This window comes from Lutjanus erythropterus, chromosome 6 (genome assembly GCF_056507025.1).
Source record: "Lutjanus erythropterus isolate fLutEry1 chromosome 6, fLutEry1.hap2, whole genome shotgun sequence".
NCBI lineage: Eukaryota > Metazoa > Chordata > Actinopteri > Lutjaniformes > Lutjanidae > Lutjanus > Lutjanus erythropterus.
This window is the reverse complement of record NC_139322.1, coordinates 20,879,298-20,902,778: the sequence shown is the minus strand read 5'-3', so window position 1 is coordinate 20,902,778 and position 23,481 is coordinate 20,879,298. Positions and strand designations below refer to the sequence as shown.

Here is a 23,481-nt window from a genome sequence, read left to right as displayed (position 1 = left end):
GAGCTAAAACATGGTTAAAACATCAGAGCAGAACAGCTCACTGCTTACCTGGATGAGATGCTTCATAAAGTCACTATCTGCGCACTTGTGTGTCCGAATATCTAGATTACATATTTGCTTGTGTTAGTGACAGTTAAATCCATATAGGTCTATTTTTCTTGTAAGTGTTAGATAATAAGTACGACTTCACGCAGTCGCTGTTCAACAGGTGGACTGATGCAGGTTTTTCTTGGTTCTGATTGGCTCGTGAACAGAAAACCGTATCCAGCAGCGACGAAGTGTGAGATTAGATTGGGCTAAAATCCCTTAATTTTTCCATTTGTAATAGTTGTAAATAAATAGGACGCATTTTGTTTTTTGTTTTTTGTTTTTTTGTTTGTTTTTGAGTTTGTAGGCCTACATGTTTTGGTTGGCTATATAAATTAAACCCCTTATTCACCAAGAGAAGTCAGTAAGAGTCAGATTAAAGCTTTAAAGTAAACTGAACTCATAAATATGTCTACATAATATTTTATTATATATTATTTCACTCTCATTGTCTCTGGTTAGACTACTGAACCATCTTGAGCAATTTTCACTCTAGAAAGATGAGGTGCCCCATCTAGTGGCAAACTTGTGTAAATGCATTTTGTTAGCTGAAAATGGAATGTTGAAGAATAACCCCAATTTTTTTTACACATGCTGCTTTTATTCCTCTTTTCCCTGAAATTTTTCTAATATAAGATGCAAGCTGTATGTCTCACAGGAGTTGAATAAGACATAGAAGACATGCCAAGTAAATATTAGGAGAAAGAAATAAAGATATATTTTAATAAATTGTCAGGAGGAACTGGGTTAAGATAGTTTGATCTTCGTCTTTGCACTGCATACGTGTGCAGTTGTATCTCTGAGCATGTGTGTTGTGTTGGGTTTTGGACAATTATGATTCCATTGTATTATATCAATGTTAAAAAATGATTTAAGTGTTGAATGAAGTCGGGAAAAGGTGATGACGGCAACATAAGAAAAAGTAGAATGATGAGGAGTGAGAGCACTGGAAAGACCATTCAGTTTCTTTTTTCCGGTATGAAGAGCAGCCTCACCACTCTGGAAATTGTAATTATTAATCCTGAAGAGACTGGCCTCCAGACAGCTCCTGAGTGAGTGAGACAGTGAGGTGGAAAGTATTGAAGGATAAGAGAGATAGATTGAGGCTTACTCACTACTTTATGTATTAGATCAGGGCAATGGTAAAATTTGGGACCTGACCTCTTTAATATTTGTACTAAAGCATAGATGTATTGTAGCCATTTTAACATTAATTTTATTGATCTCCTCCTTCACTATTTTAGGAAAGAAAATTAACAACCTGATCTCCACAGAGTAGAGAAGAGAGAGGCAGGTGGAGATATAAACATGTTTATACATGTTAAAAAGGTACCAGGGAAATTCAACTGATGTTATCTACTGTATATTTCACTCAGAGGCACAACACCAGTGTACACACAAGTAAGCAAATGTATCTTGTTTTTAATATTTTGGCTCAATCATTCATCTTGATACAACTAAAAGGTTGTTCTAAGCAGCTTTAAAAAAAACTCACAGGACCAGTAACAACAAAATGAAAAACTTGTTTGCTTGTTTGCTGTAAATGTGCACTTTTTTCATCCAACTGTGTCATGTCAACTGTGGCCTTTCAGGCCTATGAAATGCCACTGGCTGTGGTAATACTGACCCCCAGTGGCCATCTGCAGAGACAACCTCAGCCCCAATAGGATGACAAGGTGGTGACTGTTTGCTTGTTCCATTCCCAACCAATCCTGTGACTTTTGTCACTGTCAATCTTGTTCTGTCACTTTTGTACCCAATCACATTTCAGTCAGTCACTTCAGAGCATTAAAAAACTTGACTTGATGTAGATGGGGCAGGAAAGTCTTAAAGGGACAGTCCATCCCAAAATCATCCATCCAACCATTTTTTTCCTCTTGTGTCAAGTGCTGCTTATCCATCTAAATCATGGGTGGGCAATTATTTTTGGTGGGGGCCACATGAGAAATTGATCAGGCTGCCGGGCACAATGGTCTGGCACATAAATGATGAGCTAATAGCTGAGTAACACAGTGATGAACTTCTTCTGTTGGTCACCTTTCCTGAATTGCCATGTGATGAAATGAATGTGAATAAAGTCACATTTTAATATAAACTCTGACCCCTTTCAGAATAAAGGGTTGATAAGGGCTTAATGGTTAGAGAAAAAAAAATATTGACTGACTTAGTTAGATTAGTTAGTGCTCATGATGAATGGTTCCATGGCCACATCACTGGGCCAGATCCGGCCCCCGGGCCATATTTTGCCCAGGTCTGATCTAGATAGTTTTGGAGTCAGTTGCAAAGTTTTGGAGATATGGGCTGTAGAATTTTTTTTGCTTCCTCTCCAGTATAATGGAGCTAGATAGCACTCAGCTAAATATATGAAAAATACATGAAAAACTCATCACCAGTGTCCCTTTCCAGGGTGAACCACACCCATCCACTTTATGTGAGACTGCACTTGTCCCACGTCCCACGTTTTCAAAAGTCAAAACACTGCAGGACAGACAATTATCTAAAATATGTCCAGTGGCTGTGAAGGTAGCAGGAGTGCTGTCACATCAATATGATGGGAACTATAACAGAGAAAAGAAAAGCAGCTCCAACAAAGACTGGGAAACTACTTATTTATCATCTAAATTGTTGCTACTGATTCGATCAGAGGGTGTCAAATAGACATATAACAAACTAAAGGGCAGAATAGATATATATTTTTTTTTAATATCTACATTTTAAACTATCTCTCAGCTTTGTTAATGTGTCCCACATTGTCCCACACAAACATACTCTTTGTCCCACGTGTTGTTTGTTGGGATCTGGTCACCCTGACAACTGTTGCAGAAGGAAGCGTGCATCTTTTAATGGACAAGCGGTTATAGCTTAAATGAAGAGGATCCAAAAAAAAATGTTTACATCAAACACTGTCACAAGTCTCTCGTCCATGAGTAGATGCACACTTCCTTCTGTGTGGTGATGTGGTTGGTGGATGTAGTTTAGTAGAAAGAAAATAGTTCCTACATGAAACTGCTCACAAAAAGGTCTGTGGATTATTTTTGAAAAACCAGGTCATGATTCCTGGAGACAGTTCCATTATATTGGAGAGAAGGCAGACATCTCTATGGGCAATATCTCAAAAACTTGGCAACTCACACCATAACTATCTAGATGGATAAATGACACCACAGGAAAATGGAAAAATATGTATTTTTGATTGTGTAGTGAACTGTTGCTTTAATATGGGGGTGATAATGTCAAGAGTTCTACATCAAACCAGATTCTGACCTGACAACCGTTGAAAACATTTGTAAATGAGAGTCCTGCAGGAGTCCAGATCCAACGTCCGCCTTTAAGCTGTACCATTAAACAGGAGCTTATTGTCAGCAGTTGAGGGGCATGTTGAGAATAAGAGGGTTTAAGTCTTTTTGTCAGTCTCGTGACTGAGGCCATTGCATCTCCTCTTACAAAAGAATCACTGTTATGTGTCGGTTGTATAAGCAGGGCCTTTTCCCTCTAATTACTCTCACCTTGTCAGTATGGGGTAATACTGTAGGTGATGTAAATCATTAACCAGGGCTGACTCAAGCCTATTATGATCTCTGAGCAGCTTTGACAGCCCTCTGCCCCAGTGTGTCAGCAGCACATCACTCTGACTTGTATTCTTTCACTGTGTCGTATGTTATGTCACATCATAAGGGGGACTTATCACATAAAGAATGAAAATAAACTAAAAAACATTAAACATAACCATCATCAACAATTACTGCTTCTGCTTCTGCTGTGTGTATATATGGCAGCAAATAAACACACACTCCATGTAGGCTACAGAATATTGTAGTAGGGCCACATATAAATACTAGCGAACAATGTCAGCCTTCTCTTACCATATTATGTCAAAATAATAAAGCAAGACCCACTCCCAGCACCTTAATCATATCAGTTGATAGTTTGTTTAAGAATATTTCCTAACATATTTTCTGTTAAATTATCACAAAGCTGTTGAAAGAGTAAGCCTGGAGCTTTGCTGGCCCTAGGGCAGTTGCCCACTTGGCCTAATTGGTAATGCAGCCTTTGTTTCTGTACCACAAGATCTTCATACTTTCCATTAAACACAGTTCATAGTTGGTGATGGGTACTTGATTCACCTGCCCCAGTGATTCCCAACCTTTTTGGCTTGTGCCACTTTAAAAGCAAAGAAAGTGCTGTACCACCTGGGGCTGGGTATCAGTACTCAGTATCTTTAAGGTATTGACTGAAATAACCCAGTACCAAGTAGTATCAAAACCTCTCCAGTCAGATGATACCTGCATTCAATCCTTTGGGTACCCAGCTCAAGAAAAAATGACTATTTATATGGTCTTGTTTGCAGTCAGTCACTGTAAGTGTTCTTCATAAAGAGGAACCTTCGAAACATAGGTATTAAATTAAGTACTTAATTGGTATCGTTATCACTAAAGGTATTGGTATTGGTATTGGTATCGTTTTTAAATTATACCCCGCCCTAGTACTACCCAGTGCTATATAAAGTATCTAAACTTGGCTACACATTGACAAATTACAAGATTAGATAATAATATCCAATAGTACTCAAAGAAGTATTGCTGCACAATGGGTACTTTTTCTTTTGTTACTTTAAGTACATTTTTCTAGTACTACTATTACCTAAGTAAGATTTTGAATGCAGAACTTGTCAAATATAAACTAAGGATCTGAATATTTCTTACACCGGTGTCAAAGAGACATCATGTGTGCATAAACACTATGTATACACTAAAAGCTGAATATCGGGGGTCACTATAAACAGGACAAGTTACCGGAGCAGAATATACCTTATGTTGTGGAAAGAAACTAAGTACCCTGCATGTACTCAAGTACTGTTCTTTATTTTCAAGGTTTCTTCTACATTTATTGGACAGCTTCAGTTAGCATACTAGTTCGTTATAAGATGATTTTACACGGTGGACAATTTAACAAGATATACAACACATAGTCAAAGATTAAACAGCCTTTATGGCTTCTGAGGTCTTACAATAAGCATATTGTCTGGGTCACATTTCAGACATCCAAAGTTGCTAACCACTCCACCAAATAATCTTTGTTTTTAATCTCGTATTATTTGTCTTATTTGTATTGCATTGTTTGTATTTGTATTTGTTTGTTTGTATTTGTATTATAAGTACATTGCTCTAATCTGACCAGCAAAGTTTTGAGAAGGCTAACTAGGCTAACTTTTTTTTAGCTAGCAAACAATGTAAAGTTACAAATACATAACAGCCAATGGTAATCCATCCCCTCTTTTAAAATTACTGGGTCAGATAGTTCCCAGCAATTTATTTATTTATTTAAATTTTGCTAAGTATGCATCTCCATATAGATTAGACCCTATTTAATTTTGGTCAATAAACTTGGATTTACTTAACAGAGATTGTTTTTTAATTGTTAGTTATGAGTAATTTAAAACTAGATTTACTCATTTTAAAGCAGATTAGACTTTATTTTAGACTTAATAAGTTTTTGTTGGTACAACCCAGTCTGTAAATAGTTCAAACTAGCTCCACCTCCAGCAGCAACAACAGTAACATGGTGTTTTCACATTACCCTAATTATGTAATATAAAAGTCAGAGGGTGCAAACCTGTGTACTTTTACTTAAATGGGATTTTTCAAGCTGGACTTTTGCTTGCAAACATTTCTGTACTGGTAATTTTACTTAAGTAAAGGATCTATACCTCTTCCAGAATCAGAATCAGACAAACTTTGTTAATCCCTGAGTGGAAATTGTGTTATAGTTGCTCCATTCAAGAAAGTATAGAAATGGTATGTATCTAAAAAAAAAAAAAAAAAAAAGGTTTAAAAATATGTGCATTATAAATGAGAGTTGTACAAATGCGCAAACAACAAAATATACAACAATATATATAGCAGTGGTCCACAATAGTGTAAAAACAACAATTATGCTAAGATGGGGGATACGTGTGTTAGGATGCAGTATTGTGTACAGTATTGTTGAAGTATTGTAAATAAGAGTATAGGTCAGTTAAAATGCACTGTATAAATAAATAAGTTCAGTAATTATACCAGTGTACTGGACTATTGAATTTTAATGATTGCACACAGTATTAAACAGCTGAATTATTGCACAAATAACATATATTGTTAGGTTAGTACTGCACAAATTAAGATATAAATGAAATATAAAAATGAAATGTAGTTAGCTTCCGATGAGTTAAACATAATTTACGTAAGAGTGCCAGACTGAGGGGGGAGTCCACCACTTATCTAGCCTGTATTTTGTGAGAGAGAACAGGAACATCATCACCAGCAGTCTCCTTTCTCCCATTTTCTCCCATCAAAGGATAGCCTGATGTCCTGGGAGGAGGAGTTTCTGTTGGGACCCACAAAACTTTTGCGTGTGCGCGTGTTTTCGACGCCACGCCTCTGTGCTGTGCGTTGTCCTCGGCGCGTTGATTTCATACCAAACTCATACTTGGCATTCCGCCTTTTTCTGTCAAACACGACTATATTTGCAGAGGAAATACTCGCGATTCAGAGCGCAAAACTGCCGTATAAACCAGCGTATAAGTAGCGGAGTGTGTCTGTAACGGCGGGGCAGGAGAGCCATTGTGAGGTGAGTGTGCTCCCTGATAGTTTCTGCTTCTTTGTTGTGTGCAGTAACTTTCATGCTGCTGCAGCAGCTGCTTCGCTTCGCGTGTGCCTGAAGTTTTGGGATATTTGACATATTTCGCATTTTCCCGCTGCTGCTTTGCTGATTCAGAGCCTCGTGTGTTGACCAGGGAGTTCCTCTTTTATTTACTCACCCCTCGTACTGTACTTACTCAGACTTTTCAGGCGTCTCTCGGACTTAAGTGTGGAGTTTGTGGAGGTATTATTAGCCCGCAAGCTAACAAACTAGCATGCCAGCTCTAGCGTGTTATCATCGGCTTGTCTGTACTACATCCATTGAAATATCGATATTAACTCTTCCTCCGACACTTGAAAGTTGTTTAACAGTGTTTTAACAACTTATAGGCACAGTTACGTATAAGTTTTTTCCCAACTGTGGATCAAATCAAAGACGGATTTTGCCAACTCACAGTTGGCTAAACGGCTTCCAACGGTTGAACGTGATTTCAGTTTTCCCTCTAACCTTAGTTAGGTTTCATGCTAGCAGATAGGATTCATTTCAAGTGTCGCCAACATGTGAGACTGGTCTTACTGGTTCAACAGAAGTTAGAAAAGAAATGACACCTTTGTTGTTATCAGGTAGCTACAACTATCCTGACTGAATTATCAAATTGGTCTAACTTTTATGTTTGACGCTGTGAAGTTCATACAAGTGCTTCAGCTGCCGGTTTCGTAAAGATATTTTAGACTAGTCTGTAGTCCTAGACTAGTCTTAATTTTGCCCATATATTAGGTTATTGCAATTAGACCATTTCACAAAAATAAAGACGGACTAATTGTGAGTCAGAAAACTAGACATCTTATCCCCAGGCTGACTCAAGCTTAAGATCAATGTTACCATGGTAACAATCAGTGCCACAAACTGATCAATAGCACCCAACGATTAAAAAAAAGAGGAAAACCTGGCTCATAATTTATGGTTTGCTAGCGTTATTATGAGGAAAGCAATGATTTCTTTGCGTCTTGTACCATATTTTTCTATCTGTTTTGAACATCTCTGTTCAACAGTGGGACAACACTGTTTACTGTCACTGCAATGTTGTTTCCATATCAGATTTTTTTTTTAATTAATTAATTAATTTATTTATTTATTATATAAAAGTCTTGGCTAAACTTTCCAATTAAAAACTGCTCTACGGTTAAGTTGAAAAAGGTCTTTATTTTCCCAGAATTCATTAAGCCATAGTCCTGCTTAAGATAGATAGACTATCTGTTAAATCTTAGTCACAGTCAAAGTTTGTCTTTGTGAAACAGGCCTGGTTGATTTGCTCTAAAATTTAGCTGCAAGTGTCTGTTTTGCTAACCTAGTATTAATCAGAAGGGCCACGGAAATCTGAAAGTACTTTGATGAAATCAAGTTAATGTCACTGCTGTTCCCATTGGCGCAGAAGGCAGCCCATAATGTGCATGTGCATGTGTCTTGTCAGTGTTTGCTGAGCTCATAGCTTTATTTAGCTCAATGCTCTACTGGCTTCTCACTGCACTAAACACCTGACCTTTTGGCCACTGGGAGCTATATTGAAACTGGCATAGTCTTCAGTGCATAATGACAAAGCTTCAGCTGTGATGCCTCAGTTGCATGGTTTCTTAAATCTGAGCCCAGTTGCTCATCAGTAACCTGCCAGTTTTACAGTATATATTACATTTTAATGCAACCCAATACAACAGATCAGCCACAAGTTGACAAAACTCTGTTTGTTTAGAGACTTTCCAAGAGGTGTCAAATGTCCAGTATGTAAGGTTTCAGGGGTATTTATTGGATGAACATGGCAGAAATCAAATAGTAAACATTCATGTTTTCATTACTGTATAATCACCTGAAAGTAAGAATAATTGTTTTCTAGAGCCTGACCACTATTTCAGTCAGCCAGTATGATTGGCACGATATTGGTCAGTTGCAGCTTTACTGGTACTGGCATATATGTTGTCCAGTTTGCACCTATATAAAACTACAACCTTGGTAATAAATGTATAGTTAAAACAACACCTTTCTGTCAGTGTAAGTCAAAGCAGAACACTCTTATCTTTTATATCTGCCGTTGAACTACAGTATTCTGCCAGTAAGCTAATCCTTTATTGATCTCCCAGAGGAGAAATTCAGCAGCATAAGGACAGAATATGTGAATATATATCATTTAAATTGAGTTAACTGAAGATTTACTCAAAGTTAAGAGGATTTTATAACATGGGAATTACCATAAAGTCTTGTAAGACCATGTTCAATGTTCCATGAACAAATTAATTAGTATTATTATTTTTTTTCCTGAAAAGCCACCCACTGACGATGTACAGTATGCTATCCAGCAGTTCCGAACATTTTTGGCTTGTGACCCTGTAGAATAAAGGTATATAGACCTATGACCCATCATCAGAAGTTGTAACCTTAGTGTGGACATGAGCCTTGAGTAGTTAAAACAAAGTGGGATATTTACACCTCAGCTTATTTCATTTGAAGGCTTTTGTGAGTTTAAATAAGAGAAAATATCACATGGCTAAAGTTAGAAAATTGAAACATAATCATCAAGTGTTCTGTCAGCTTTACCTCCAGGTTGAGAACCACTGTTATATAGTTATTTTACTTACGTTTTGGATCAGTTATACCCCAGCGACTGCTCACCTAAAATATAAAAAAAACACTTCCTTATAAGCAGTTCTGATATAACAAAGATTTTGAAGTACATGGGTAATTTAAAAAATGATTAGTGTGTTTTTGAGTTCTTAAAAATGGCCAGGTTGTCTCCAGGACCTCAAACAGAAGATTATGGTTAATCAGGTCCAGTCAGGACAAACGAACATCTTCCCAGTTGCTGACTTCTCACACAGTAAAACTTGGAAGACTATCGTATCTCCCCTCCTTGTTCTTTTAGACTCTGCTCTTTCCTAACCATCTCAACAGGGCCTGTCTGATCCCTATGGCAACAGCACAGTCCTGTCAGCAGAGACTGAAACTGGGAAGGCCCTCTGCAGAGTGTGTCCAATAAGCCCACCACAGCAGGAAAAGCTCTGCGACCACACTGATCCTCTGTGGTTCCTCTGTGGCAGGGATCACGTTAGCCACACTCTGGAAAACATTACACACCAGGCAGCATTCATGTTGCATATGTGTGCCTGTGTTTGAGGGGACTTGGAGCATCCTCAACAATAACAAAAGAATGTAATTTCCTCATGTAGCCCATGCAGGCAAAGTTGCAGGCTTCTGGGAAGTTCATAAGGCTCAAGTACTGCCTTTGATACTAGGTTCCGTAGTACAGTTAGCTAAGGAAAATGACTGACTGGTCTCGCCATTACTAACTATGGTCAATTTGTCATCTATCAGCTTCCATCCACTGGTCTAACCTCATTAGCTGGACCAAGTGGTAGTGTCTACATTGACCTTGGCAGTCAGTGTCTTCATAAATTTACAAGCTCTTAATGTTTTGCCATTTTTCTTGTGAGGTCTTTAACCCTGAATGCCAGAGCTATTAATACACCCTGTACCCATGGAAGCTGTAAACAACTTCAGATGAATCTGATCTTGCTCTTGGTGTGGTATATGGAGTCCAAGACATCTGTCACAATGCTTGGCAGCTGCAGAGTCCTGTCTGTCCAACACAATGTGTGATGTAGCTGTAGGCCACACTTGATTTCCCTATTTCATTCTCATGCATAAAACCAACAGATTTTATTTTAATTAGCATGGTTGCATACAAGGGCTGCAACTTATTATTTTCATTATCAATTAATCTTTATATTATCAGTGAGTTATTTTGTCTATAAAATGTGAATCATAATCTTCAAATTCCTTGTTTTATCTCACCATCAAACCCTAAGACATTCAATTCACTATCATATATGGACAGATAAATAGCAAATCGTCACATTTGAGAGGCTGGAAATGAAGAATGTTTGAGAATTTTTGCTTGAAAAATTGCTGAAAACACTTGGTGATTATCAAAATAGCTAGTTGCAGGTACATTTTCTGTTGATTGACAAAGAGATAAGCCAAATCATGGACATTAACTGACAAGTTTTTCTACTACATATCATCCTTTTTAGATTAATTGGATTTATTATAAAGTCTCTCCCTGTCCACTGGCACATATGCCTCAGATGCACGTTAGGCTCTAATATGTTGTCTTTATTTTTTGCTTTTAGTTTTAAATCAAGCTGTTTTTCATAATTTAATCATGTGTGGTTCGTGCTGATACAGCATTCATGGCTGCTTTGGCATCCTCCCATACTCTGTGCTGCTTAGGGCATGTGTCTCTACTTCTCTCACTCCAAAATAACATGTTTTAAAAGATGTCCTGCAGGAGTTCCAGAGTCAGAACAGACTAACTGGATTTTTATGTTTTTACTTGCTAAGTGCTTGAAATTCATCCAATTCATGATCAAGGGATTTTCACGTAGATAAAAATGAAAAAAAAAAGTTTGTTACCAAGGAAAAACATATGAACACCCTTCATTTGTGTATGAAAAAAAAACAAATTTAAGAAAAAAGATACAGAATAGATGTCCAGGCTGTTTTTGTTGTGTGCGTGTGCTGGTAATTTCCTGCTGTAAGTGAGTTTAAGATACAGAAAATTTCTCTAACCACAAAAATGTCTTGTTTATTGTTACCTGTACACAGACTGTACACTTGAGGGTTTGTATATGTTGCTTTTATGGATGGTTTAAAGCAGCACTGTGTTTTCAAAACACCCAGTAGACCGCTGCATTAATTTCTTTAAAACTTGCTGATTGCAGTGCCTTTTTTGTCTCAATTCATCAGCTATCAAAATAAATACTGCTCTCTGCTCTCACATTGTGGGAGATATTTTGGTGTAATGCTTTTTTAATGTGGAACAAAACCTGTCCTGAAAGCTGAGTCAGGACAAACATTGACATTTTCATTGTGTCTTTTGTTTTTTTGATACTCCATAATGCAATTTGCCATGATAACCAATGAAAGGAATTCTTAAATGACAAATGCCCAATATATGAGCTCTTGTTGCATGCTGTCCCATCTCTGATGCTAGCATCTATGTCTTGCTTTACTGGACTTGATGAAGGTTTACTTTCCAGCAATGTTATCCAAGATAGCGTTACATTCACCAAAGACATTGGGTGGTCTTCACCCTAAAAGCCCTTTCTCTTGTAATGTTAAAAGTGAAAAAAATATCTTTTGAAAATACAAACTTGTAAGCTAACATTAGCTTATTTAGACAATTAGCTACTGTTGATAAAATCTTACCATTAATTTTTAGTCTTAAATCTGCCACTGTTATTACTGTAGACTGCATGCCATGCGAGAATGGAAAGTTTGACGGTCATAGCACCAGTAACTAAGAGGGCAGGGCTTAACAAACAGTGAATTCTCAGTAATGGCTTGCCCTGTGTGTTCTAGGTGTTGTGGTCGGAGCCGTCATCATTGCGTCGGAGTGGAGTTGCCGTGGCAGCCCTGATGGGGCGCAGGAGGAGGGTGCCGATGGAGAAGGACTGGTGGACGGGGCGGACCGTGGATTGGATGGTGACCCTGAAGGAGTGTGGAGTCCAGACATTGAGCAGAGCTTTCAGGAAGCTCTGGCCATCTACCCTCCCTGCGGCAGGAGGAAGATCATTCTTTCAGACGAGGGGAAGATGTATGGTAAGGGACTGCAAGTTTCTGTTCTAAGTTTATCATTGTCATCCAGCCATCCACCTTGTCCCTCCTCCAGTCTCAAATTCAAAGGCGTCACGTCTTGTTTCTGATAATGTCTGCTGAGATATTTTACCCATGAAATGACCAAATGACAAGAAAGAACATCACTGTACCTTGGTTGTGAAGGGTTTCCCGTCGTGGAGCCATCAGCAGAAACATTAGATCACGCATTTACTGGCAGAAGTTTGTCACGAATTTTGTCACTATAGTTTTTAACAACTTGGGTCTTAATTTTAAGTAATCGCAAGGTCTTCACCAGGTTCATCTCTCCACTTAAATAGCTCTTGTTAAGATGTGTTAGTCTGTGTCCAGGTGATCTGCCAGCCAACACTTGCGGAGCAGGTTGACATTTCATGTCAGGTTAGGATTAGCATGTGAAGAAGTTGCTAGATTGCTCATTAACCTGGGCAAGAATTGCTACTTCATAATGCTCTATTGAACTGTATAATTAGTGGTGTAGTGTTGTATAGAGTTTTCATTTAGTTCTGTTCAGGATGATGCCTGTGAGTTGGCCAAAGCTTTGATGTATTTTGTCCATTTCTTATTGAAGGCCTTGGCTCGCATCCAACATTCCCAGCATTTTTCTTTTTTTGGCTAAGGTTTTGCATTCCTGTCTGTGGTAGCCTATGTCATGCATTTGTGTGTGTGTGTGTGTGTTGTGAAAGAAAACAGGATATTTGATCCCATGCGACAAAAAGGGAAAATTTGTTTCAACATTGCGGCTTTTTCTCCTTTTGTGGAAGTGTGGGCTCAGTGTGTTGACCAGCCCCACTTTCTCCTCAATAAACAAAGGATAGTACACACATTCACACATTCGAAAGCTACACTGACACTTTGAACATAATACCCATGCTCACTTTAATCCACTGGTGTCTCTCATTTTCAAACCAGCCTGAAGGAACACCAGCCTGTAGCACTTGAACAGTGTAGGAGATGTTACAGACATGTTGCTGGGTCCTAAATTGGCAGAATGAATTAATGAACTGAAGTTCTTTCCAAACCAAAACCAGAAATAAACTGGCAAAATTGGAAGAGCATTTATGGATTACAGTTCATGACTGAAAGTGGCTCATGTGGATAAATGTAATTGTGAAGCAGTTTGAACCATTTTAGTGTTCCTTAACTGGATCAGTTGAGTTCAGAAATTTGTCTCTATATCTGTTGAAACCAGGAAGAGATTCCCGTTAACCTAAAAGAAGAATTTTATAATAATTCGAGAAATCAGTTTTCCACATGTGAGTATATCTCCTGCAAAACTAGGCCAGTCGTAATTGAGCTCCAGTCTCTAAGCTGTCTTCACTCTCAGTCATGTGTTACTACCATGATGTCACCCTGAATAGGGGTGTCAAGCATGTACTCCAAAATAAGGATGATCAGCAGACAGATTACTTGCACTCACAGGGTGTTATGGATAAAACAAAGGCTACTTATTGTAGTGTTTATATTTTAGTATCAGACTTACATTTTTAGGTCAGTTCCTGACTACTATATTTAGGGCTGCACCTAACGACAAAGTTTTTTTTAGAGGATTAATCTATTGATTTTTTTTTTTCAATTAATCAATTAATTTATCGATTAATCAAATTATTATTTTGTTATTAGTCAATTATATAACAATTACTTTACCTAAAATACATATCAAAACTTTGTCTCATTAATATTTCGATATTTTATTCAATTATAATCCTGAAAAATAGACACACAAAGCACATTAGAATAATGATAATAGTGGCATATTTTAAGTTTTTTCTATTTTCCTCCTTATTTATTAGAATCCCTGTCAGTGATGCAGATGCCACATTTAACACGGGGGTGATGAAGAGACAAAAATCTATCTTAAATGACGTTTACTAACAGAAACATGTTCCATGTGTTGATAATCATCATACATCTTGTTTGGGTGCTGACAGAAAGTCAATGGGGTGATGCTGCTGCAGCTGCCAGAAGAAGACAGGTCACTCGATGCTTCACTTCCAACACTCATGTAGAGCAATTTGTCCTGCTGTGATAAGTCATGTCCAGTTTGTGGAGCTAAAGAGAGCCAAACTGTTGCATCTCTGTCTAAAATGCAACCACACTTTACATGATCGAGGCAAGTCTTGCTCTCTGCAGCTTGTTCTCCAGGTGAACCCATGCTCTGAGCAGATGTCGCAGTTCATAGCGATTTGTTGATGCACAATATGCAAATAAACGTATTTTCGATTTCATCGATGAATTGCCGCAACCCTAACTTCATTATGTTGCAAGGGATTTGATGAGTTTTTGTCCCCCATACACACATGTTGGGGAGATGTGGGAATGCAACTAACATGTCACAGTGTGTAATGCAGATCACACCTTCAACTATGAACTTGGAAATTACAGAAAAGTTTAATAATGAAGTCTCAACAAAAACTAAAGACTCCAAGGGTCTAGAATGTCATTCTTGATGTTCTGTCAACCTTTTTTAAAATGGCACTATATATACTGGGGCCTGTATTTATTAAACTTGCAAGAATTGCAATTCAGAATACTCTAGAGGGTCAACATTTATGCAAATATCAGAGACAAGTTTTTACCCCACATTTCAGTAGAAATTAATAGGTGAAAGTAATAACAGTCTCATATATTTGTGGTATATAAATCTAGAAATTCGGAATGAAATTAACATTGGCTGTAATGGAAACAAGCAGAAAGCCATTCTGATTATTCATGTTGCTTCAGTGAGCATATTATTCATCATGACCAATGGCATTCCTCCACACTCACATCTGTCTTCTGCACCCTCAACGATTTAGTCTGCACTACTGTACTGGAGCTCTCTTGAATTTAAGAGCATTTTAAAGTAAAAAGGAATTTGATTAGTGAACTTTTATGACTATTGCAAATTCAACAAAGTCCAAATTATACACTTCTTCTAACAGTTTGATAAGTACAGGCTCTGGTGAGCAAAGTGGCTTACTAGATCAAATATTTTTGGGAATGTGGTCGAATTTCTGTGGGGCAGGTGTCCATTTATAGATTGGACTAACTCAAGTCGGATCAAAGACAGTCTCATTCAGATTGTCAAATACAAATTTGGCAGAGCCTCTTCACACCCTTCTATGAGAATATTGGACTCTACTGGTCCCACGTAAAATATGCTTGATATTTTCAAGATGCCTTGCAAGTTATGGCAGTTATTTCCTGCTATTTTTAATTGTGTAACCACATTAAATAATCACCAGATAAAGTTAAATTTGAGTTTTAGTTTTGTTATGTCTCTGGCCCACTCGCTGTACTCTGCTTAAACTTTCTTTTTGATAATCTCTTATTTTAACTTGGAAGCAGATGGGCTGTCACTTGATTTATATGGCAGATAAGGGATGAAAGTGAGAGATAAATTTACATGAAATTATCTGATTTTTGAACAAGCATGGTTACTTGCAAAGAAACTGAATTGAAAAGAATTCCTAAGTCTTCCTCCTTTTGTCTTTGTGTCAGGGTGTAAAATCCCACACATTACAACAAATGGAACCACAGTAGACTTCTGAAGAAAAGTGTTTGGTCTTATGTGGGGTTAGCTGCAGGAAAGTGCATGTGTCCTGTTTTGGGAATTGGAGCAGACTGCTGCGTCTGAGTCAGCCCCTTCTGTTGATTTTGGGGAATTCTGGTAACTCCACAGAACTGAAGTGACTCATCTTGATGTGACCTAAGTCCCTACAGCATCGCACCACTTCCCAGAAAAAAGGATGGTTATGATGATGATGTTAGTACATGTGTATATGTGATTAACAGATTACAGCCGTGGAATCAGTTTGTAAGGCTTCATTTGGTCACCTTTATGTTTAGCCTCTCTCTAATTCTGACATCTGCTGCAGAGTGAATAGTGAGTTGCTCACCAGTTACGATTAGAGACAAGCTGCTCATCAGGTGTGGTTTGGAGCTGAGGGAGGCAGAGAAAGAAAAAGCTGACCAGGCAGTCTGCAGTTGCCACATTTTGGAAGTTAACTAAATGATGACCTCTCTTCTTTTTCCCTCTATTCCCACAACTTGTTGCTTTAGAGGTCTACCATCGAGCAAGGCCACAGCTGACTCTAAATTAACACATACTGTCCTTAATGAGAGTCTCATACAGCCACAGAAAGTGAAAGCTTGACAGTACATGTAATTGTGTGTGTGGGAATGTAGTAGACTTATGAGAGCATCACCGTGTTCTCACATACACAGACGCTAAAAACTGCAGACTCATTAAACTTTCATATTATGCTGGCTTCATTTCAAATGCACTCTGTAGATGGAAAAAGTTTTCACATCTTTCTTCATCTTGTTTTGCTTCATACCAAATCGTGATCTGTGAATGCAGTACAACTACATTTGACCAGTTGAAATCCTCAATTTCACTGTGATCCTACGGCTGAAAAACACATGGTCTTGCGACATGTGTTACGAGTGTATTTAAGAATATGAACATTGTAAAATACAAACCAAAACAGAGATTGTGTGGTTTGCAGTAGATTATTGATCAAGTACTGATTAAATTTGACTTGTGTTGTTAATGTTAATATGTTAGGTCACTCACTCCTTTCACCATTACCTTTTTGGTTCATATGCGTTTCATTCAAAAAAGGAGAGTTGCACAAGTGGTTAGAGTTGTGTAACTAAAAACATGGATGCCTAATTTGTCAATGTACCACAGACAAAAACTAAGGGATCGTTTGACATTTATTTGATCACCTCTATTTGGCACAAATTGGTTATTTCCCAACAGAATGGTTAGGCAATAGCCAAATTACATAGAATTGCACAATCCAGTTAATGAACACATCGGATTCAGCCTATTTCCAGATCATGATAAAATTTTACATTGTTTTGCCTTCAAAAACAGAGTGTTCAGTTCTACCTCGGTGTGCGATAATAATGTGGATACTGAGGGAAGGCTGCTGTAACATTGTGGTGATTTTGTGGCTGGTCAAATTTAAGTTGCGGTTTTCTTGAAGTCATGAAGTTCAGGTCATGGTTGTACGAAGAGAAATGGATACTAGTTTCAAAGATAGTGTTTCATTGTGTCTAATGAGAATTGCTCAAAAATGTGCTGGAAATCCTCTGCAGGCTTCCTCATGCTTCTTTCCTTCTATGTTTTGGCCCCATAGAGCTGGCTGACTTCGTGTCGGCTCCCTGCACACATACATGGGCTAAAATAATCAAATCATATGGATCCACACCTCATTTAAAATTTCCAAATGTTATTGGACCAACCAGATCTAATTAATTAATCAATTTCAAGGGGGTTGTGATGCTCCCAAAAAATTATTCAATTTATAGCTTTGCCTTTGCAATGATTATGTATGGGAAAAATGCTTTTTGGGCCTGTGTGCGCCATGTGATGAACACAGAAGTTTCAATACCTCTTGCAGCCACTACGCTCAAATTGCCTTACAGCCTAGTTCCATTCTTGCAAGTTTAAGTACGTGCTTTTGATTTTATCTTTTGTCTCTTTCAATCTTAGGTCGAAATGAGCTCATAGCGCGCTATATCAAGTTACGAACAGGGAAGACGCGCACACGCAAACAGGTAAGCATGACTGATGACTACATTGATGACTACAGCATTTACATGTGTTTTGTAACATGATTTGCTAGATTCACCTTACCTACCTGCTAGTGTTTTGTTATTTTATTGTGATTTACCTATTCACCTTAGATGTGATTATTAATGGTCCTGTCTAGATGGGAACCCTAGACTTAAGAAATTTGCCAGATTTGTGCATGCTCTTTCTCCATTGTGCATGTTGTACATACTAATGTTTTTTAATGTGGCAACTGATCTGCTAAGTTTTAAGGACAAAAACACTTGATTAAGGAAAGATCATGGTCTGGGTTAAAATGATCACCCTTACATGATCTTTTGCGGGTCTGTGGTTTCCATCTAGATGCAACCAATGTTCATGCACTGTGGTTATTTAAAATTGCTAAATCATGCTGTGAATGTGTGTTTATTTCACGGGGGTAACCCTGACCCTTTAGGTGTCTAGTCATATTCAGGTTCTGGCACGTAAGAGGGTACGAGAATACCAGACCAGCATCAAGGTGGGTGTTTACTTAATCAACTCTCCCCTCTCTCTGTAGTCACATCCCCTCTTCTTTTCCTTTTCCTTCCATCCTCTTTCCTCCATCCTGTCTTTCGTCAGGTCTCTAGTCACCTGCAAGTCTTGGCCAAGAGAAAATCGCGTGAGATTCAGTCTAAGCTCAAGGTACACACGCTCACTGACTTTACCATGCTAGCTGCTTTGCTCTGCATGTGGCCCGAATCCGACTAAACCCATTGAATCACTATAGATGGTCTTTGTCAGAGCTGATGGCAGATTTATGCTTCACTGTTTGGGGTCCATATGTGCATTGGGGGTCCTGCCATAGTTAACGTGCACCTCCTCAAAAATGTAAGTACATGTTATGGCTACAGGGACTAGGTGAGGTCTGCAAGTACTGAGTCATTTTGTGATGAAAAATTAATCCTAAAGAGGCATCTAACACATACCTTTATGGAGAAGTCTCAGTCCAGCTTACAAACAGTAAACACTTAGGTTCGTGGTTATAATACCATCATTAGTGCACTGAAATAGTGTTCATTGGTGGCTGTGGGAATGTGTCTCAGGCCGTGAAAACATTTATTTTGTTTACTTGTATTCCCTTAAGTTCTCACTCGTTTGCTTTCTGTCTGTATTTTAGGTTTTCTGGTGATACTTTGTGAAAAAAAACACATTTTGAATATGTTAGTGTATAATATGTGGTAATGTGTTTTTTTCGTATAATGCATGGCAATAAAATTGATCAGTTTACTTATTTCAAGAGACTTATGGCTTTGGAAAGATAATTGCATGAAATTCAGTAGCCATTTTGGTTGACTGAAGCATGTGCATGGCTGTAGTAATTTACACGAATGCTTACATATACACACAGACATGCAAGGAGTGTTTAAGGGGATAGTTGGGATTATTAAGTGGACTTGTATGAGGTACTTATTCATAGTCAGTGTATTGCTGACAGGAGATAGAGGTCAGCACACTCCCAATTTGCGGTGCGGTAAATGAGTTTTGCTGCTGACCCTGTCCACAGTGGTACATTGCTTAGCTTGTGTGCTGGTTCATTTCTCTGCTTCTCCAAACAGGAGTGTGTTGACCGCCATCTACTATGGGTGATACACCGATTATCAATAAGTACCTCATACTACCCCACTTAAAATAATCAAAACTATCCTTGTAATGTGCCCATGTGAAGAATTTCAGTTTTCTCTCTTAAATCACTTCTGATCTCCACGTTCTTTCCTTCATATCTTTCCTGTTTAAGCAGTTCTCTTGTGGTTTTATCATGTCCTGTAATGAAGGTTCTTTGTGATATTGTTTTACGCTAAAGGCATTTAACTTGCTGCTCTCTGATACGCATTTGGGGAGTGTTACTTGTTCAGATTTACAGGCCAGTGTAGTTCCTGGTATAAATGTCAGCACTCAGATAATAGTTTGTCATGTTAGTGTTGGATTAATGTTTTTGAGCTTAGTGTGACTGTTGAGCCAGGTTCGGGGTGTAGTCACCTCAGTTTAGAAAGCAATGTGTTTTTCCTCATTGCTTAACAGTGAATCTGTGATCTGTTTTTATTTGAATGTCCTAAGTTAATTAATAATGTGTCTTCTTTGCCATAGGCCATGAACTTGGTAAGTTTTGGTTATGCAACTACAGTTTTCCGCTTCAGGCTTTGTGCTTTGTGGTTGGCATCACATTACTTGCTAGTCCACAATCCAGTTCTCCTGCCAGACTCAAACATCCTGCTCATTACTCTTTTTGTTTTTAGTGGCTTTAGTTAAACACTGGTGATGGCTACAGTTAGCTCTCTAGACTGCTAGCTTGGTGCGCCTCCTGCTTTGGCATCCCCCCATATTTGCTTTGCACTCTGTCCTGTCTTCCCTCATAGTTACTGCATCATGCTAAAGTACTGTGTAATATTGGCTGGCTCGCTGTATAAACTGGCCTTGGAGGTTGGCTGACTTTGGATCATTAACTTCAATTTTACTGGATTTTTCAAGATTGAGCAATATCATTATGTGTTACTTTCTTCCTCATTCAGGACCAGGTATCCAAAGACAAGGCGCTGCAGACAGTAGCCAACCTCTCATCAGCTCAGATTGTGTCTGCTAGTGTAATGAAACCCCAGACTCCATTCCCTCCACCAGTCAGAGTGAGGCACAAACACACATGAACACACATCTGCTCTTTTCTACCCTACGGGTAAACGTCTGAGTAATACTATCTGCTCTGTTTCCCCTTCTTCTTTCATTTTGTTTAGTTTTGGCCCGGCCCTATGCCAGGACAGCCTGGACATTCTCAGGAGTAAGTATCACTGGCAATTTGTTTGGTTAAAATCAGAAAGGGTCTTATGCTTTAACTATTACAGTTGCTCACTTTTTGTTCTTACTCTGGCTTTTTATAGCATCAAGCCCTTTGCACAGCCACCATACACGACACTACCAGCCCCTGTCCCTGCACCTATCAGTAAGTGTGAACACAAACTCACCAGGTTATAGTGTTTTGAGTATTTAGCAACTAGGAGTGTAAGACTGGAGATATTTTTGTGTTCCGTATGCATCTCCAGCCTAATGATCCAGTATCATCGATGAAAAACGTAAAACATTGATCCATATCATCAAGATGCACCTTGGTTTTGAAATTCCAATGGCACATCTGTGTCACTGCCCAAGCACAAAGCTAATAATGGTGACAAAAAAGAATTGTTTTATCTATGAATCATGATTGTTATTCAGCTGAATGTTATACTTTTGTTAAATGTTCTTATTGTTAAGTCATGTTTTATGTATGTTAGTGGAGTCGATTTAAATTCAAATTTACTACATTTAACTGATTACAGTTATTTGTGTTTATTTCTTTTATGGCCAAAATCAGAAAACTGAGGGTGGCAGCCTCTTCTGTAATTGTGTAAAGTGGACATAATGATATTGTCTTTATGTATTGATATAATGTACTAAACTTGTGATCCAGCTCCTTTTAGCAATGATTATTGTTATATTAATTGTGTTTTTTGTGGTTTAAATGTGTGGCAGGTTATGAGCCCCTGACTCCCTCACGCCCTGCAGCTATAGCAGCTCCTGTGTGGCAGGACAGAACCATTGCCTCAGCAAAACTACGGTTACTGGAGTACTCTGCTTTTCTGGAGACACAGAGAGACAGAGAGACGGTACAGGCATTTACATAATATATCATTTTCATAATACATAATATAACACTTTGCCAAAACCACGTCTTTCCTCTCCTTCTTATCACTTCTCCTTCTTATCACTTCTCCTTCCTCCCTACAGTATAAGCACCTGTTCGTACACATCAGCCCATCAAACCCAGGCTACAACGACCCCGTGTTGGAGTCCATAGATGTGAGACAGATTTACGACAAGTTTTCTGAGAAGAAAGGAGGGCTGAAGGAGCTATATGAAAAGGGGCCACACAACGCATTCTTCCTTGTCAAGTTCTGGGTCAGTACACAAAACCAGTGTGCCCCTATAGCTCAGTTGATGGGGCGTGCGCACCATATGTTGAGGCTGTCAGTCCTCTGCAGCGGCTGCTGGTTCGATTTCCGCCTGCGGCACATTTGCTGCGTGTCATCCCCTCTCTCTCCCCCCCTTTCCTGTCATATCTTCAGCTGTCCTATCCTAATAAAAGCAAAAAGCCCAAAAATAATCTTAAAAACAAAAAGTAATTTCATCTAATTGTCAGTCAATATATTTTATAGTTGGTGCAAGTTCATGTTTTACATTATATAATTTACAGTCTGAGGTTATAACATGCTGCACCACATGGGGGAAGCAAAGCAATGTGATTATGGAGCAGGAGTTTACACAGGAAGTGACTTTTTGGTAGTTGCTTGTTAAACAGTGTATGTAATGGTGCCATGTGGAGTTTTTAACAGACTCTTGAATGTATAGTTTTAAAGTATTTTACACTGTGTTTTATTTACATCATTGTTTATGAGTCTAGTTGTCGTCTTCCCTGCCTTTGTTAGTGCATTGCAGCATACCTTGGCATGTTACTTCAAACTGTTAAAGTTTATTATGTTGCTTAGAGCATGTAATGGCACTTAATTGTGTAAAAGAAATTTGAGACCTTTTGCAAGATGAACCAAAGTAGTAACCCTGATCTCTAGACACGAGCTGGTATACACATATGGATGGTGTGTCTTTGGAATTGGCTGATTTTCCTCTACTCGTTTCTCTCTGTACACATTTGTTCAGTCCATCTTTTTGTGCTTGTTTCAGGCTGACCTGAGCAGTGATATTGAGGAGGGTTCTGGGGTGTTCTACGGAGTGAGCAGCCAGTACAGTGGAACAGAAAACATCACCATCAGTGTCTCAACAAAGGTCTGCTCCTTCGGCAAACAGGTGGTAGAGAAGGTTGAGGTGAGAAGATGAAGGTTTTTGTAAAATTATTAATGCACATAACGTATTTATAACAAACCATATTGGCATGATGTTCATGTTTGGTCTCCTCTAATTCAGACTGAATATGCACATCTGGAAGGAGGAAAGTATATGTTCCGCATCCATCGTTCGCCCATGTGTGAATATATGATCAACTTCATCCACAAACTCAAACACCTGCCAGAAAAATACATGATGAACAGCGTACTGGAGAACTTCACCATCTTACAGGTCTGTGTGTGTCTGTGTCTGTGTGTGCGTGCACACCTCTGTATCTCTGAACAGGTGTGAGTTCCCCTGCTTTATTATTAAATCATAACCTCAGTGTTTTTTACTTTCTCTTGCTACAGGTGGTGTCCAACAGAGAGACTCAGGAGACTCTACTGTGCATCGCCTTTGTGTTTGAGGTGTCCACTAGCGAACATGGAGCACAGTACCATGTTTATCGACTAGTTAACGACTAGCAGCACGCTGTGTGCTTGCAGAGACTCTCCACAGACTTTTTGACATACATACATACAGCATAAACACACAGAATCTCCACTCCACTATTCTAAACACACACTTTTTAACAGACCAACAGTCACACTGTCGTCACACCTGTCATGTATGCACTTCCTTCAAACTATGCACACATT

General features: G+C 38.6%; 1 protein-coding gene across 6 annotated transcripts; it reads left to right on the top strand.

Moving 5' to 3' along the window:
* Positions 1–6,483: 6,483 nt before the first annotated feature.
* On the top strand, positions 6,484–23,481 carry tead3a (TEA domain family member 3 a). Of its 6 annotated transcripts, XM_084721126.1 has the most exons (14): positions 6,484–6,693; positions 12,115–12,354; positions 17,876–17,940; positions 18,393–18,455; positions 18,557–18,619; positions 20,063–20,074; positions 20,485–20,595; positions 20,704–20,747; positions 20,848–20,909; positions 21,476–21,609; positions 21,731–21,901; positions 22,682–22,822; positions 22,922–23,074; positions 23,194–23,481. In XM_084721126.1, the coding sequence occupies exons 2-14, from the start codon at positions 12,348–12,350 to the stop codon at positions 23,305–23,307; spliced, it is 1,140 nt and encodes a 379-aa protein (XP_084577252.1). In that variant the 5' UTR covers positions 6,484–6,693; positions 12,115–12,347; the 3' UTR covers positions 23,308–23,481. The 6 variants fall into 6 exon arrangements, with proteins under 6 accessions (XP_084577252.1, XP_084577255.1, XP_084577254.1 ...); XM_084721129.1 differs by lacking the exon at positions 18,393–18,455; XM_084721128.1 differs by lacking the exon at positions 18,557–18,619.

Bases quoted from the DNA above. Each gene is read 5' to 3' on its own strand.
- tead3a (XM_084721126.1), top strand. The intron at 18,456-18,556 runs GTGGGTGTTTAC...GTCTTTCGTCAG, and splicing joins AATACCAGACCAGCATCAAG to GTCTCTAGTCACCTGCAAGT. The intron at 20,910-21,475 runs GTAAGTGTGAAC...AATGTGTGGCAG, and splicing joins CCCTGTCCCTGCACCTATCA to GTTATGAGCCCCTGACTCCC.